Source organism: Arvicanthis niloticus, chromosome 15, assembly GCF_011762505.2.
Source record: "Arvicanthis niloticus isolate mArvNil1 chromosome 15, mArvNil1.pat.X, whole genome shotgun sequence".
Taxonomy (NCBI): Eukaryota; Metazoa; Chordata; class Mammalia; order Rodentia; family Muridae; genus Arvicanthis; species Arvicanthis niloticus.
The window spans coordinates 8,329,910-8,348,300 of NC_047672.1; the positions used below are offsets into that span (position 1 = coordinate 8,329,910).

General features: G+C 40.4%; 1 protein-coding gene across 6 annotated transcripts in view; it reads left to right on the forward strand.

The window, feature by feature from the left end:
• Positions 1 to 18,391, forward strand: part of Pde1c (phosphodiesterase 1C) — a 500,617-nt gene that overhangs the window by 476,324 nt on the left and 5,902 nt on the right. For 4 of the 6 annotated variants that reach the window (XM_076913296.1, XM_076913297.1, XM_034519282.2 and 1 more), the window contains one exon: positions 6,179 to 6,247. In XM_076913296.1, the coding sequence (XP_076769411.1) occupies positions 6,179 to 6,247 (69 nt within the window). Of the gene's footprint in view, positions 1 to 6,178; positions 6,248 to 11,472; positions 11,587 to 18,391 lie in introns of all 6 variants that reach the window. The other 2 variants (XR_013103999.1, XR_013104000.1) reach the window with 1 other exon arrangement.

Here is an 18,391-nt window from a genome sequence, read left to right on the forward strand (position 1 = left end):
AGATCTGAGTTCTGGAAACCTAAAGATATATGAGCAGAAACTACTTAAAATTCCATAACATCTTTGAGGTCAGAGCACATTGGTGGTTAAGAAGAAAGATGGTTCCTCTCCTCAACTCAAAACAGTCTATTCACTGAGTATTCACACTGGAAGTGCAAGGCCAAGCCCATCCCACCAGCATCACTCCTTCTTAAAGGGTTCAAATGTCTGCATATGGCATTGTGACCCCTACTGACAAGGCTGACAAACACTGACAGAGTGAATATTGGGTCCCTGACGGAGCTGCCACAGGGAATCAAACATTCACTATATGATTATGTGGGGCCATTCACATTCAAACCACAACATTTCATTCCTTGGCCCCCAAAGGCTTGTAGCGATATCATAAAGCAAAGTGCATTTAGTTCAACTTCAAAAGTCCTCAGTCTTCCACAGTCTCAAGACTGTTTTTAAAAGTCCAGAGTCCAAAGGCTCATGTCAAAGAGCTTAGATTTTCAACCCCAAAAGTCCTCAGTCTTCCACAGTCTCAAGACTGTTTTTAAAAGTCCAGAGTCCAAAGGCTCATGTCAAAGAGCTTAGATTTTCAACCCCTTCCAGCTCTGTTGACTGCAACACAATTGTCTTTCTTCTGGTGTTTGAAGTTCTCAGCAGACATCTCTCAGTTCTGGCATCTCCAGCATCTTGGAGTCTCTTACTCAATCCAGGCTTCCCTTTCACAGCTTGATGCCATGGCCTCTCCAGTCCTGTATGCAAGGGACCCCCTGCCACAAGCCTGCTCTCAGTTAGTGGATTTCTTTCACTACAGAGGAAGAATCTACAACCTCTTTACTCTGGTTTCCTTGACTCTATACTCAGAATCACATGGCTGGAATCTGCTCAGTTCTGCTTGCCTAGAATGGACCTTGGCCCCCTGCATGTGTTTGCATAAACTTTGATTTGTTGGTACTTTCCTTTGTTGCAAAGCTTTCCTTTAGTTCTTTAGGCTCCCTATTATGAACTGGAAGCCTGGATGAGTGGGGTCTTGCTCTGAGTGCATCTCTCCCTTTATCCCATTTTGCATCAGACTTTCTTTAAGCTTTTCATCTCATTGAGCACAAAACTTATCTCCAACATGAAACTTCTTGGTGATTTTCTTTCTCCTCAAACTATGCGTCTTGTTCTTCCTTTTTCTTCCTGTTAGCTCTTTTCCATTGCAGATCTGCATAAGAGTGATTACTCACAACCATACAATAAAGTGAGTACTAGGCTATCTTGGAATCTCCCCTGTAAAGTAACTTAATACAAAAGTCTTCAGTTTAACCTCTGACAGATGTTTAAGAGAAAGGGCAGAAAACAGTCACACACTCTACCAAAATATCACAATGGTTTCTAGCCCAGTAGCTAATATTGTTCCCATCGGAAACTTCTTGAGCTGGGCTTCCATAATTCACATTGCTCTCAGCATTAACTGTTTTCTAAGCTCCTACATAGATGGCTCATTAAGCTCTGTTTATGGTATTCAACTGCTTTTCAAGACTGTCTTAGTTAGGGTTTGCATTGCTGTGAAGAGACATCATGACCAAGGCAACTCTTAGAAGGACAACATTTAATTGGGGCTAGCTTACAGGTTCAGAGGTTCAGTTCATTACCATCAAGGTGGAGGTATGGCAGCATCCAGGCAGGCATGATGCAAGAGGAGCTGAGAGTTCTACATCTTCTTCTGAAGGCCAGTAGGAGTAGACTGGCTTTCAGGCAGCTAGGAGGAGGGTCTTATAGTCCATGCCCACAATGACACACTTCCTCCTCCAAGGCCACACCTCCTAATAGTGCTATTCCTGGGCCAAGCATATTCAAACCACCACAAAGTCCAAACGTTCAAAGTCTTCAGCATTTCAAAAACAGAATGTGGTCAGTTCTGTCATGCAGTTGGATCCTGGTTCTCACTTTTCTCTTCCTGCTGTGCAGGTCTAGTTATTGTCACTCTGGATGTGAGGGTTCCTGATGAGCCATGTCTAAGGCTTCCAGCCCAGGGCAAGAATTACACAGCATGGTAGTCCATGCCCAGAGATATTTGCTGCTTGGCAAAAGTTGCTACTGACCTTTGTATGAAGAAGAAAGCTTCTGAGGGCCATGATAGACAGCCAGGCCTTCCAAAGGGAGTATACTAGGACAACAGGCTGAATAAGTTTGCAGTTCCTGGTTTCTCCAGTGACTGCCATGAGGCAGAGTCTGGGCATAGGTGAGATGCCAATGAACCACAGCCTGGGGCTGTCCTACCACACCATATAATAGAGGAGATAATGCCCATTATATGCTACCAAATAAAACCACCAGTACCGTGAATGGATTACATCATCTGAATTGGTGGCTAAAAGGGTCTCACAGATACCTGAAACATAACAGGTTATTGTCAAAACTATTGGTTACCCTCCACAACCTGATGATAAGACCCTGTTGATGAAGACACCAGATACTTATGTCACAGAACATGGAAAAATCAACCAGAAGTTTCACCTCTACTAACTGCCATTCACAGTGATAGAAGGTACTATACATGCTGCTGGTGGAGAAAATTAATTATTAATCTCACCCACATATCTTACCCTGCAAGCTACAACAGTGACCTGCCAGTGTTATGAGAATCCCAGCAGAGATACCCACTCAGACATAGTTTATGGCTAACTGAAAGTATCCCAACCAGCTGAGACTATACTCAGGAATACGGAACCTAAGTGTATCCCCAAGTATCTAGAGCAAGGGGCTTTTAAAAACAAAAACCATACTTTGGTACCTTATTCTGCTGTTTCAGGTGGAAGTTTTGTGTAAGCAAGCAGTTTAGCAGAAGCTAAGATAAGTAGTCAGCTGGAGATGGAAATTTGCAGAAATAGGTATTTTAATAGAGGATAAGTTAGCTGGGGCAGCCTGACTGTGGGTTATTTGACTGGAGAAGGGCAATTTACATAGAGTTATCCATCAAGGAAATCAAATTCTAGTTACATCTGAAGTTGCCTCAGCAAGAGGAAAAGGTGAAGGGACCTATGCACTGTCTTTCCCTGTCATGCCTGCAGGATATATCCACTGGTGTAACAGTAGCATGAACGTTGTGGGTGTAACCAGTAAGGCTCACTCTATGAGATAGAACAAATACTTGACATTGTTAATGAAACCAAGAAACTAGATAGGACATAAACCCTAGGGAAAAACTTGTGGGACCATAATGGCCCAGGCCTATGGAGGAAGGGTGGAGAAAACTTCAATCCTGAATACCTCAAATATGAGGACAGCAGGAGTTGGCTCCCTCCCCACTCCAAACCTGGCTCCAAAAAGCCAGCTGCTCCACCATCAAGCCTAGCCTGGATTTATTACCCTGAAAGTTAGTGGGCTTCATTCCTTGTTTGACCTTATAAGGTTTTCTCCTCTCTGACCCTACAGCCCCTAAGTATTTAGATAAAGCATCTTCTAATACCCATGTCCTGACCAATGGACAGGGCCACACAAACCTTGCCTGAGAGACCCTGGCCATCTTCCCAGGAGCATATATATCATTTTCAACCCCCACCATGCCATAAACAAACCAGTTCTCCAAAGCTGTTCCCAGGCATGTTGTTGTTGTTGTCATCGTCGTTTTTGCCTGTGTACTCATTGCTGATGGAGATCCTGTATGGCATCCACCTGTACTGGGTTAAGGCTCCCTCTCTCCACCACAGTTTGGTGTAAAACAAGCCAGACTACCCAGGGCAGGGCGTGGAGTAATAGACACTGGGCAGCAAAAACTAACTACTGTTATTCTGCTAAGTGAACATAGAACAGCTCTTAAAGATACACTGCTGTACCCATATATCAGTGTATTACTCAGCCCTCATCAGTGAAACATCTTCTTACTGGCAATTAACACAGTCTTGCAGCTGGACAATATACAAAGTGAGAGACTTTGGAGCACTTAGCCCTAAATGAAATGGCTTAATCACATTCCTCCTGTCAAGAAATCAATGTGGAAGAAGACTGTAAAAGCCAGAGATTGTGGATGACCTCAAGGGAAAAAAATATTTAGACGTAAAAGAATGGATGCATGTTTGTTAAGCCATACAAAATCTCAGCATGGAAAAGCAGAAGTGGGCCCAGAATGCTACCTCTATGTAATTGATAGCTACTGGAAGAAGAAAAATCAATTTTCTTCAGTGGAGTGTCAAGGGGTATATCAACCACACTCTAGGGCAAGCCTCATGCTCGGAGTCGTTAACCAATACAAATTGAACTCCATGAGTCTTGTTTTGTTTTGTTCCTTTTTAGAGAGAGAGGAAGGGAGAAAGAGAGATAGGAAGAAGGAGAGGGAGAGATGGAGACAGAGACAGAGATGATATTGTAAGGATGTGTAAGGATCTTGGGAAAGTTGAGGGGGGGAAGAAGAAAATAGTTCATGGTTCTGTGCAGAAGCTATGTCTCTACACCATGCAGAAGCTATGTCTCTGCACTATACCAGGAGACTCTAGAGTAGGAAAACCTCACTGCTTACCCAAAATCTCCAGTTCTGGGTTCATACTTCCTCTGATGCTGATCATTCTTGTTATCTTTACCTGGACCGTTATAACAGGGTTTAGTCCATTAGCACAACTTCTAGGCACCCCAGTTCTCTGCATATGACTTTACTAATGGTTTAAATGTGGTGGTTTAAATGACAGTAGTCCCCATTTGTATAAATATGTGGCTTGTGAAACTTTAGGAAGACTTAAGACATGTGGCCTTGTTGGAGGAGGTGCATCCCTGTGGGGTGGATTAAGGGTTTTAAAGACTTGTATCATTCTCAGTGTTCATTCTCTACCTGAGAATCAAGATGTGAGTTCTCAGCTATTTCTGTTGTCATATCTTGGTTCTACCATCATAGATTCTAATCCTCTAAAACTGTGAGACAAATGAAATGCTTTCTTTTATAAGCATCCTTAGCCATGCTGTTTTATTACAGCAATAGTAAAGTAACTAAGATGTTGGGTAACTGCAGAAACAGAAATAACATTGGCTTATGTATATTCTTTGCTTAATTTTCTTTTCTGTGGCCACACATGGTGATACATGCCTGTGACACAATTCTCAGGAGACTAAGATAGAAGAATACTGAGGTCTGGGCTAGCAAGAGTTACAAAGTGAAACACTGTATGGTTCAACCAATAAGAATTCTCTGCATTTCTGCCAGCTCAAAAAAGGGATCATCATATGTGTTGCTGCTAAGTCATGGCTTCCATGCCCCTTTCTCCTCAATATGGATGATAAAATGAAGTAACAAAAAAATCTAAACAAATAGTATTTATAACTATGTAATATATGTGCATATATGTTGTCTATATCACTTGAAATCTTTATGTATAAATATGTGTATGCACATGTGTAAGATGGATGCATATAAAATGTGTTCCTTTGCTGAACAGTTCTGTCTTTCTTTGTTTTGTTCCTTTGGTTTTCTTCTCTTTTTTTCTTTCTTTTTTTAACCTCATCCTGGATGCTGTCTCTTCATTTCTTTATGATGCAGTCACCTGTTTATATGAAGAAAGATACTGGCTTTCCTAATGAGAGTTAGTTACCATCTGCTGGAAACTCTAGGACCCTGCTAACATAACATTAGTGTTTCTCCTTTGTTTCGGAGTGCACTAACACATCCTAGCTCTCCAGAAAACTTGGATATAGTTGTTACTTCACTCATTTCCAGGTGAAGATCTGGAGATTCCAAGAGATTCCCATTTAAGATCCAATTGCAGGGAAAGGTTGCAGCTAAAACAGAATTTAAATCCCTGATTCCTCCATTCTGAATTACAAACTTTCCATTTCTCGACTGCTGATTCCCACCCTACATACGCACTGTAACTACGTGGAGCTTTCAACCATTATAGTCTCCACTCTAGAACACTGAAGCAAGCATTGGTTGTAACTATATACTTAGCAATATTCTCTACTAATACTGAGGTATCCTGCTCAAGAGCATTGGTACCCAGAATGCCAAGCCACTATCCAGAGGTATGACGTATACTCTCATAAAGGCACAAGCTGAACTTCTGGATTTTCTGTGCCATAGAATATACACCTGTAACCTTGACTGGCCATCTTCTACATGTTAGTTTTAGGCCCAGACTTCTGCATCAGATGAGCATTTGCCAGTCCAAGCTAACCCACATTGTACTTTCCTTATCTTTCTTCTTTTTCCTATTCATAGGTATCAAGAAGCGTTCTCACGGCTCACCTGCTCCAAGCACTAGTTCCACAAGTCGCATTACCTTGCCAGGTGGGTAAATGATATTGCTGTATTATCTCAATGACCACAGGCAACAGAAACCACTAGTGTTTCAAGAGCTAGGAGCCACAGCTCTAGAAGAACCTCTGTTCAAGTCCACCTTATCAGGGAACATTGTGTCTGTCACTTTCCCTTGTGAGATTCTTCCAGATGTGGCCACGCTGATTCCCAGACAATCTTCCATTCAGCAATGGACAGAGTGGAACTGTGCTTTTTTTTTGTGCAAGCTCTGAAGTATCTACTTGGAGAGTCAGATAGTGTACAAAAAATGAATGGGCAGAGAGAGATAAGAGACAGAGATAGGTAGAGAGATAGAGATGAAGATGGAGGTAGAGATGGAGATAGAGATAGAGGCATGGATAGATAGATAGATAGATAGATAGATAGATAGATAGATAGATAGATAGACAGACAGACAGATAGATACAAAGAGACAGAGAGATGATAGATGGATAGATAGACAGACAGACAGACAGATAGACAGATAGATAAAGGGACAGATGATAGATGGATAGATAGATAGATAGATAGATAGACAGATACAAAGAGACAGATAGATGATAGATAGATAGATAGATAGATAGATAGATAGATAGATAGATAGAGATTAACTTTCCAACTTCATCTGTGCCCTTTAGTCTTAGAACTTTACTTTTCTCACTCACCTCATCTCTCTAAGGATTAGGACTGATAGCTCTAACCTTAGTATCCCCTGACACAGTGTCATAGCTAATGGCAGGCACAGTTAAGTGTCAAATATAAAAGTCAATATGACCCAGTTCCCTTCTAGAATCTCTTAGGAAAATAGTCACCCACAATGCTCACATGTATGTACAAGGGAAGACTCATGTCTACTGCTCTCCCTGGATAGTCCCTGTAGATAGTAGCTTGGCATGTGTAGCCTCGTGCACCCTATTACAAGTTTAACTATAGTGGGATTTGTTCTGACAAAGAGAAGCTATAAAAGGTAAACGTGGTCATTGTAAACTTTTGTACAATAATAAGAAAGACTATAGGAAGAAAAACGCTGTTTATTGCTAATGTTACCCATTAACTAAGATCCTTCTAGGTTTATTACACATCTTTTCTTGAGTTAAATCTCTATCTTATATAGAATTTTGTTTTCTCCCTTTTGAAATGTTTTCTACATGTTAGTAAATTAACCACTATCTTGGTAATTGGCTACTGTGTATATGATTATGTCAGTTTACTTATATGTGTGATGACAACTTTTATTATTATACTTATGTTATATTCTTGTCTATAAATACTGGAGTCTAAGTGTGGAGTGAGGGATATTCCCGAGTTAGAAATTCTGGCTTAAGGGTGTATAGATACTTAGATTTTTGTCAAGATTCCTCTTAGTAATATTAATTCATCTCTTACTATAATTAATTTATTAATGTGCACATTTTTTATCTTTTGTCAATGCTGAATGCTATGTTTTATAATTTATCACTCTGATGGAAAAATAACATCTCATCCATATTTTATTTGTCTTATTTTTCTTGCCTTTATCTTCTTACAAATATCTGTTTACTAATGTGAAATTATCTTTTAAGTTTCTGCTTTGGGAAATTACTGTATTTCAACCATTGTGAGAAGCATATTATCTTGTATTTTAACCACTCTGAAATTAGGCTGGCTTGTAATCCATGGTGTATAATAATTTCATTAACTTTTTTTTCTTGATTGTAGGTGAAATAATAGCTCACTTCACAATCAGTAGTATTCTTGACAGATGAACCATAATCCATATTGACCTGGTATTTCAGTTTATGTTCTGTAGCTCCTTGCACAGGCCTGACCTGTAGATTCCAGTATTGTCTGCTAAGGAGCCTTGAGTTTTTTTTGCTTCTGTGACTTCTTGAAACTAGTTTCCCTTGACTTATTTCTCTTTGCAGCTTTATCCAAACCATGTAGGTAAAATTAATATTACATAGCAGTGATTATCTTTAAAGTGCTTTTACCTATTGATAGTTAGCTTTTTCTACAGTGAAGCCCTTCTTTCTACTTTCTGACCTGACTGCCAAGGTGATAAGCAGATGCCCATCAGTATCCAAAAGCTTCTGTGAGTGAGTGAGTGAGTGAGTGAGTGAGTGAGTGAGTGAGTGAGTGAGTGAGCGAGCATGCTCAGGATTTGTGGTTCCTTAGAGAGGACCCATCCTCAGTGCCTAGCAGTTATTTTATCATGTGCTTGCTATCGTTATCATGCACTTCAGCATCCAAGCATCAGGAGGAAGCAAACTTCACACCAGCAATGCCAGTGGAAAGTGGACATGTCTGCATCTCATTCTTGATTCAGGGAGGATCTCAGACATCATCCTGGCCATCTATAAGAATATGCAGACCTGATGTTGTCCCACTTGCTATGCTGAATAATTAAAATATAATGTATAATATTCTTATGAACAATATTCTTTTGGGTCCTGTCCCACGTCCATGTGTTGGAGTCTAATCTACAGTAGGACAGTGGGAAGTGTGTAAAACTATCTTTTATTCATCTGATGTGATTGTCATCTCAGAGGTTTACTGCCTCCATCTGGTGACCTAGGCTTAGTCCTGGAAGCTCGAGCTTCCATACAATCTAATCTAAGCCTAGAATGTTTTCAGTCTCTGAGACTTGCTGCTAAATAAGATCACCCCTTCCTGCTTCTTTCTGGTCTTTGACTGGCTGATTCAACTCAGCTGTTCTGGCTCCAAGCTGACTGATCCAATCTCTCTTCTCTCTCAGACTCTGACTCGGCCTCAAAGTAACTCTAGTAATCTGTTCTAATCTTCTGGCTTCCTCTTATTCTCTGACTGGTTCTGTCTTCACCCATGTCTAGTTTGTTCTCTCTCTCTCTCTCTCTGCAACCTATCTCTGTAAAACTCTCCCAGTAAAACTGTCTCCTCTCTTTTCTTTCCCTGCGTTCTTCAGTCTAAAATAGCCTCTCTTTTCTCTCTCTTCTAGTGAGAACTGCACATATCCTATCAAGTCAAATCTTTCTCTGGTTCTTCACTTTGTGTGCCTCTCAATTAGACATCCCTTTCAAACATCGATGCAACCTTCTACAAACTAACTTTTCCTGTGTTGTTTGTGATTAAAAGTGTGTACTATGGGAGTGTCTGTATCCCAGCCAGAGGAATTAAAGGTCTGTGCTAAGGCTGAGCCACATCACAACTAGAAACATGTTTCTTTGTTCAGTAAACAGCACAATCTCATGGTCTACAGTGTGATCAAACATCCTGCAACAAAAGTATTAGGCCACACCTACATGGGTGGGCTAGTGGCTTTGAAGCCATCAAATGAGACTGTAACAAGAAGTTTCAGTCCAAACTTAAGGCAATAAGCCTTTACCTGGAACTCAGATCTTATAAGTCAAGGCTTATACCCATGAAAAATAAGGTTTTTTTTTCCTTGATAAACTGCCCAGCAGTCACTGTGACACAGTAACCTAAGATGGAACAGGCATCCAAATGAAAAACTGATCAAGCAGGAAGTTAGTAAACAGAGAAAAGAAAGGAAACAGTTAAGAATGCAGGATGACAACTTCAACACAACCAAAAGCCCCCAGATATAAATAGTTACCAATCGCTGATTAATTTCCTTCCATTTAGATTTGCTTTTCAACTGCAGCAATGATCTGATTGGACCAGATCCATCCCACTTTTACATTTGTATATTAGTAACATTGGTACAACATTCATTACATTTGTATATGGCAAAGGAAGTTCCATTCGAATACAGAGCTTTTTTTTTTTTTTTTTTTTTTTTTTAGACCATCTATATATAACTTTATTGTGCAAGTATGACACGTGGTATTTAATCATCTTTCTGTTGTAGTTATTTTCTATCCTTGTTGCTACAAGATTGTTCATAGTATAGTGTGTTACATGATGTTAATCAAGAAAAACAAGTCACTAAAAGGTAATAACCCCTAGAATGATTTGTCTTATTTTAAAACATGCGGAAATGTTATTTGATGACTATAAACATAACACCACGCACATATGCACAGGAATAAACAAATTGTAGGTGATGGCTTTGGAGAGTGAAAGGGAAGTAATGGAGAAGAAATACTAAGTCCTACCTGTGTTTAATCTCTTGTGTGGATAAAGTTAAAGTTGGGTGTCTTCCTTTACCTGTTTCCACTTTATTTTTTGAGATAGGCTTTCTCACTGAACCTGGAACTTACTAACTAAGCTAGGAATCTTGACCACCAAGCCCTAGACATCCCTTGGGAGGCCTCCCTAGCACTAGGTATACAAGAATAAGCCACCACATCAGTTTTCACATTGATGCTAGTGTCTGAACTCAGGTCCTAAGGCTTGGACGACCAGCACTTGACCCACTGAGCACATTCCCAGATCCTATTTAATCTCTTAAAAAATGTTTAAAACATCATTTCATTAAGCTGTATGCAGGGGATAGGTATTTATTTTGCTATCTTGATTTTGTTATACTTTTCCATGTGTTTAAAAAAATGACTTTACATAAAGCTATGCCTGTTTTGCAAAAAAACAAAAATCATGTTTACTTTCATTTATGTTGCTAGTTTACCATGTGCTCTAAGAACTTTGGCATTTTTCCTTTCTAATCTATGGATATGGTTGAGCTATGAGGAGTTAAGTCTTTAGAAGCTCTAGAAGTTATTTGTCAGAGGCTGCAATGATCATTTCATTAAAGGACTGTACAGCTCCGCAGTTATAGAACAGGATCATGTTTCAGCTACAGCACAAGAAAGCTGCTTCAGGACATCATCCGGAACCTTTGCACATCTAAATCTGAGTGGCACTTGGATTGAAAAGACTAGCACATGCAGAGAATTTTTCCCTAGCACCTACTTTATTTGTTGTTGTCCAATGGGATTTTAGGTGGAGATTTCATGGAGTTTGGGGGTGGGGGACATCCATGGTGTCAAACTGTGGAGCTGTTGGCTCTTGCCTGAAGAATGGCTCAGTTTTACAACTACCAGCCTTGACTGTTACCCATCCAAAGCAGTGACTTCTGAGCAGCTTCCCAGGTGCCTCCTGAAGCGACCTTAGAGGAAAGGTACAGTACCTAGTCGTTGTTGATGCCGATATAGCTGACTGCTCCTTGCACACACTGCAGCATGTGTGGTAGTCTTGCAGTAGATGTGGCTCTGCTTCTGAACTCTGCTGCCTGCTGTAGAAAGGATTTCTGGGCCAAATGCTATCCAGCTCCAATGATAGTGTTCTGTGTCCTATTGCAGGAGACTATGGTTAAATATCATCCAGAAACTTGGAAGACACCTGACCATCTCCAAGGTCTGAAGACAGTGTGGAAAGCTTATATTTCTTTTCCCCAAACAAACTCTACATGTATTGTAAGTTACTGAGCATTTAACTTCAATTGGTGAGTTTTGCTCTTCCCCAATACAGCTTTTTAAAGACAAGTACTTTTATATGTATTTTAAACTTGCAGACATTGGGGGAAATGCTGTTAATAACATATATTAAACCCTGATAATTCTCTGAGGACATTGGTGGTCGTATCTTTTTTAACAGTTCAGCTAACTGAGGCATGACTACCTGAATAGCTTGCCCAAAGTAATTACTGGCAACTGGCAAGCCTGTGCTCATTCCTGGGAGGTCTGTTGCAAGAAAAGGCTGGAGGTAACTACTTCACACTTGGAGCCCCCTTTTCACACACTTGCCTTCTGCCTGGAGGTTTAGATCATGTTCCCGCCTGTGACTTTAAGGCTCATATCTCTGGAGTGAAGGATTCTTTCAAGGTAGTCCTGAATGACCATTGACCTGTGGTGATGCAACTGACTTTCACTTTCAGTTCTCAGTGAGAGTTGACCATTGTTGCTCACTTTCTGTGGACTGAATCAAGGCTTTTTAATGCCTTGCTGTGGGTGCCATAGCTGTGCAACTACTAATAATTTCCTGTCAGAAGCCTCTGAGATGGTTTAGCAGGGACACGGGACACACAGCTGACTGATGAGCCTCACATGTCCATTTTGAGTCCAAATAATCAAGTGGAAGAAGCATCTGTATGTTGAGAAAAATTAAGTAACAGACTGCAGAATGCCGCTTGTCACAGTGGGGAGCTCAGACTTTGTGTGTGCCAGGACACACAAAAGGAGAACATAAAATATGAAATAAAAAATAATCAGTTTCCTGAGGGAGGGTTTTGTTCCTTAACATGGCACAGGGTAATTGAAGGCTGCTGCTGCTTGAATATGGAAGGACTTGACTTTCCAGCCTTGTGTAGTTGGTCCCTTCCTTTCACCAGTTTGTTAGGAGATGGGGCTAAGAACTCTGCATCAGTGCCTTTCCATGTTATAGTGAGACCTACAGGTAGAAGCCGGGGTTGCAGCATCAGTGTAAAGCAAATGTTCACTGCAGCTGTAGACCTGAAGCTTTGAGGAGATGGACTCACTGCCACCATCCTTCTTCTTATACAAAAGTCACAGGCAGTGACTCTAGGTATGATGACATCACAGAAGTAAGGGAGAAATACTGGCTTCTGTTAACATTGGCATCATTGCCAGTGAGTGCATAGTTGGAGTCATTTATTTTTTTAAAGGCAGCATTTGTGAAGGTTACTGAGTGTGGTACACAGTAGTTTGTTCACTCATTTAAACATTTCTCTGTACCAGCTATTATCAATACTCAGTTTCATCAGAAAATACAAATGTACATTATCCCTGCCCAGGGATGTAGACTTGCAGGACTGAAGTGGTTATGGAGTAAAGAAGTGTCTAAAACAAACAAACAAACAAACAAACAAACAAAAACAACCACAGGCACCTAGCATTTCTATGTCTCAGTATAAAGAATGCAAAGTCTCAGGAATCTGCATGAGTCCTGTCATTTTCATAGTCTCTCCACAACCTACTAGTTACATCTAGATTAGTCATCAGAAACGAAGCTCCAGCTCCTCATTGGTTGTGTGAGCATTCTTCCCGATGGGATCTCTAGCCCCTTTTAGGTCCTTCTCAGAGTCATTGAGTGAGCATCCATCTTCTTACTTGCTTAGCTCAAAATGTGTTTTGGGTGTTTTTCCTTGCTTAGAATACCACATAGTTTTAGAAAAGTGGTTTCCTTGAGAAGTTAAGTAGTATGTTCTCTGACAAATGCAAAGAAATACATTACAGAATCTCTCATTGTGTAGAAAGATCATTCAGGTGTAAATTGTGTGTAGGAAATTTGATAAATTTTCAATACTGTTATAAGAAAATCAAGAGAGAAGACTCCATGATAAAACATTCTGGCCTTCCATGCTCATTTATCATGTAATGATTGTCACCAAGTACCTACTACCCACTCATTGCAAAGAACCTGCCTGTTTATTCTCCTAGGTGTACAACCTCTTAAAGTTTTTATAACAGCCATGGAAAGAAGTTGCTGTTTTCCCTACATCATAGAATACATGAAAGGAAAAAAAATAACCCTGTGTAGAGAAGACTCTTAGGCTCTCAGATAGAGTGGTTCTTTGACCCCAGTTCTTTGTCCTTCAAGCCAATGCTACTCCCATAATGCCACCCACTGCTTCCAAGAGGAAAATTCATGGGGCTTTTTCTGCCATGGATCTCCTCACAGAGTCTGTATCATGTAATGCTGGTGAAGAGGGACAAGAATGGTCTGCATGCATGAACCAGACCTAGGCATGTACACCATAGATTTCTCTGACTCTAAATACTGCCATACACCACTTCACAGTAGAGATTCATTCCCAGGGATATGTTGTTAAGTGATTTCATTGTGTGCACACCGTGAAGTATTCTTACATAAACCTCCATGATATAGCTTACTAACACACCTGGGCTGTATGAAATATTCCATTTTATATGCAGCACATTATTAACTAAAGTATTATTATATGATGCCTGGCTGAATTATAGATTTTTTTCTTTCAAAATGTGGTTCTTAACCTTGGCTCAATATGAAGATCACTAGATAGCTTCCCAGAATGCAAGCTTCCCCTTTTCACCTCACAGAGTTCTTTAGTCTTTCTGAGGGAAAAAAATAAGCTATAGACTATGTGTGAGTTTCTCATTTTTTCTGGAGGTAGTCTTTGGAAAGCCAGGATCTTTAAAAATGTAGATAATGGAGTTAGTTATTCTAGTGTTTAATATGAAATATATCTTGAAGAGTTCAAAAACAAAGTGTTACTTTGGACAACAACTTCATATAATGGGTGTGGATAAAGAGTAATTTTTCTGGTTGGGCTAATATTGTAAATCCTATGTCTACAAAAGGGCAGGATAGCTATCAGCCTGGCTTCAGGATAATGCTTCCACGTCTTGGGATGTATATGAATCGAAAATTTGTAAAGGATGCTTCTACTGAATACTCCTGGCAATAACAAACCTGCCAGGCAATTCCATATCTTCTTCTCAGAAAACACAGAGAAACGGATAGGGGAAGGACACTCCTTCCCTGAGCACCAGTGCTGGCTGCTGGCTGCTGGCTGCTTTTGGATTCGTGATTCTTTGCATTCTCATTATTGACTTCTGAAGAGAGTGGTAATTCATCTCCATTACTGAGGTGAGAAAGTGAAACAAAGTTCCCATGTCACGTGAGAACAGAGCCAAAGCTGAATCTGTCTACCTTTTAAAGATGGTAGTGATAACCAGGAACAATACTAGAGAGATTACGGTAGTAGTTCTAGCTCTCTGGAATTGTGGGGGTGTAAAGACAGTAGAGGCTCAGTTCTGTCCCACAGATTCTGAAATCTGTGCTTGAACTGAACTTGAGCACCAGGAGTTTTAGAAGCTCTTCATGTGGACTTCATTGGCAGACAGAGGAGAAACCAATAAGGACAATTTCACCTAAGGTCTCAAGCTTGCCTGCCATGGTGACTTGTTTCCACTGGCCTAAGCTTGGAACACGTGCCAGTATTCTAGCCTGTGGAGGGGAGGTGCCAGAAGAGAATAGTTACTTCAGGGGCCTCCATCAAGATCTCTGTGTAGCTATTCTTTGAGCCATACACACGGAAGATGTTTGTTTTAAGGAAATATTATTCTAGCTATATTCGGGGTACTGCAGAACTCAACATATACCACAGGTGTTATGTAGGTTCAGTGATACTTACAGGGAATAGTTTTAACTTGATATTTTAAGCCCATTATAGCAGTCATTAAAGCTAAATTTGGGCCACCATATGTATCCATGTATCAGGGAGGGTCTGATGTCTGTTTGGATGTGAATAGATTTATGTCACCGTAGCTGTGACATAAATCTATTAAGCCTCAGTTTCCATGCCTGAGAAAGGAGTGGCCCTAGTGCTTGCTTCTAGGCAGGCATGAATGGAGGCATGAATTAAGCCAATTCACATTCAGTTCTCAGCATGGTACCTTGTACAGTTAGTAAACATTATGCATCAGTTATCATAATCACATCTGAATCCAACAGCTATATAAGTTTGATGTGTAAATAAATTTAATCTGTTTTCTGGAGCAATGAATATGTGGACTAGTTTAGGAGGGGAGAGGAGAGAGAGGGGGCGAGAAAGGGGAGGAGAGAGAGAGAGAGAGAGAGAGAGAGAGAGAGAGGAGAGAGAGAAATAGCAGAAGAGAAGAAAGCCATGGGCATTATTTGGGAGGGAGGAATTGTAGTATTTATGAAAATGAGGGCGAAATGAAAGTTGAAGCTCCTAAAAAAAGCATTGTTTTAGGAGAATCAGAGATTATGTGTAATTGGAAAATAAAGGATAATTGGTAATGATGTTTTGAGTTTCTCTTTTTCTGAGTGTGTTCAAAAGCGAGCTCTAAATTAACACTGTGTGTGGGTGTATAAGCCTGGGTCAAAAGCTACATCAGCTGATACTATCGTTTTCTGCAAGTTGTTTGCTATAAGAGAAGGAAGTATTATCCCACTGTCTCCACTATGGAAGAAGTGTTAGCCATGCTGGTAAAGCACATGCAAAGAGGGGTTCTGTTCCCTATTTGGTTCTTCTTTGTCCAGAGAAGGAGACTGAACTATCTTGTTCAGCTTTAGAGAATGGCAATTATTGAAAGGAAGAGGATCAGACCCCTTCTAAGACCTCAGAAACGTGCCAAAGATGAATAAAAACTTACCCTTCAGGAGGACACCTAGAAACCCAGAAGAAAGATCAACACTGTGCTCAAGGTTGTGCCTCTGTGCCTGCCCTGCTGTCATGCCCTGCCATCAAATCTTGACCCCTGCATAGGAGAAAAGCAAAAGAGTACACACAAACAGTGTTGGGCACAGCGTCCCCCCTCCCCCACATTGAGTGGAGGTGACAGCAGGCATGCACATATTTCATAGGTCAGTAGGGAGCTGATCTCTACCAGCAGGTTCAGGCTATTTGCAGCTAGTGGCAAGCAGAGTTTTTGTTCTGCCGATCAGAATTCTAGCAAATGGTAAATGTTCCTTCATGCTGAGAAGTGGGAAATTCAATAATACTTTGGCTGAGTTCATGCTGAGTTGCGAAAATAGGATGAATATGGAGAGGGACTGTGACTCAAAAGACATGAATCAGTGAGCCCAAGCCTGAGCTCTGGATCTGAGACTCGCAGCCCTCCCTTCTCTATCCTGGGTCAAGTATGATTTTATACTTTTCTAGATGTGTTGGGAGTGGGAATGGTGGTAGCTATAATACTTGTTTACCCTAAACCATGGGATTAAGCATTCTGAGAGCTTAAAGGTGACCGTTCTAACAATGAACTGGGGAATTTATTATCGTGTCACAACAGACCCATTTTCTGACAGCCATCATTCACTATGTGAAGATAACTCCAAGCAGTTTCAGCCTGAGTATTAAAAAGCCTGGAAAGAGAGGCTTAGAACAAGAATGCCTCTTCTTGTAAGTGAGGCAGAAGTTCCAGGGTAGACCCAGAATGACTGCCCACCAGGGCAGGGATTTCTGTTCTTTTCAGTTACACCAGCAGCACACAGCATATGTTCTAAGAAACCAGTAGGCAAATATTAATCTTAGACTTCAAAAAGTGTGCTGAGTGAGACTTTCTGGGGGTCTAGTGGGAAAACCCCAGGGACATTGGGTTATCTTATTTTTTCTCTGGTGCATTCTTGTAGAGTTGATAGATAATTTCACAGAAGAAGTGCTTAGTTATGTTTCTTTTGTAAAATTATAATACTAAAAGTCAAAGCAAATGTTCATGCTGCATAGACATAATCATGGCCTTGAGCTAATATTTAACTTTTAGATTTTCCTATGCACATGGTAATATGCTTTGCAGTGATATGATTAGGTTAGGGCTGGAGAGTTAGCTCAGAGATGAAGAACACTTGCTGCTCTTGCAGAGGGCCCAGGTTCAAGTCCCAGCACCCACATGACAGTTCACAATTGTCTATAACTGTAGTTCTAGAAAATCTGATGACCTCTCTAGCCTCTGAGGGTAACAGGCACATGTGTGGTACACAGATATACATGTAAGCAAAACAGTCATATATGTAATATATATATTTTTTAAATTAGTTTAGATTTAGAGTTATTGTTCATTATATCATCACATAAGCCTCTATTTTTGCTAATAAACACTTCTTTCATATTTTCAAGATATAGTACTGTATTTTATTAAATAGAAATGAGAATTTATTTAAATATATTTCTATCTTTTATTGTGTGTGTGTGTGTGTGTGTGTGTGTGTGTGTGTGTGTGTGTGTGTATACTATGGCAAAGATATTGTGCGCAAAAGATAACTTGTTAGCTTAGCCATCTTGCTGGCCTGAAACATGACAATTGGATGTATCATATTTAATAGTCCATTTGTGTGTAAGTGTATGTGGTGTATGTGTATGGGGGTGCCTATCATGCAGACATTTGTGGAGGCCAGAGATGTCTTCCTCGACTTGTCCATACTACTTTTTGAGGCAATGTCTCTCGCTGAACCTAGAATTTGCCATTCCATCTTGACTGAATATCTAGGGAAACTCTGGGATTGACATGTCTCTGCCCCACCAGGACTGGGGCTCTATTCTTTTTTGTCACTGTACCAAGCTTCTCTGTGGATACTAGAGACTTGAACTTGGGCCTAACAGTTGCAACAATTTTGTCATTGAGCCATCTGCTCAGCCCCACAAGTAACAAAAGGCAGACATTTGTTCATTGTTAGAAGATATTTGCTGAGAAGGTATTTCTAAAAACTGCTTTAGGTGTTTAACAGAAGTCTACCTTAGCTTTAAGTCCTTCCAAC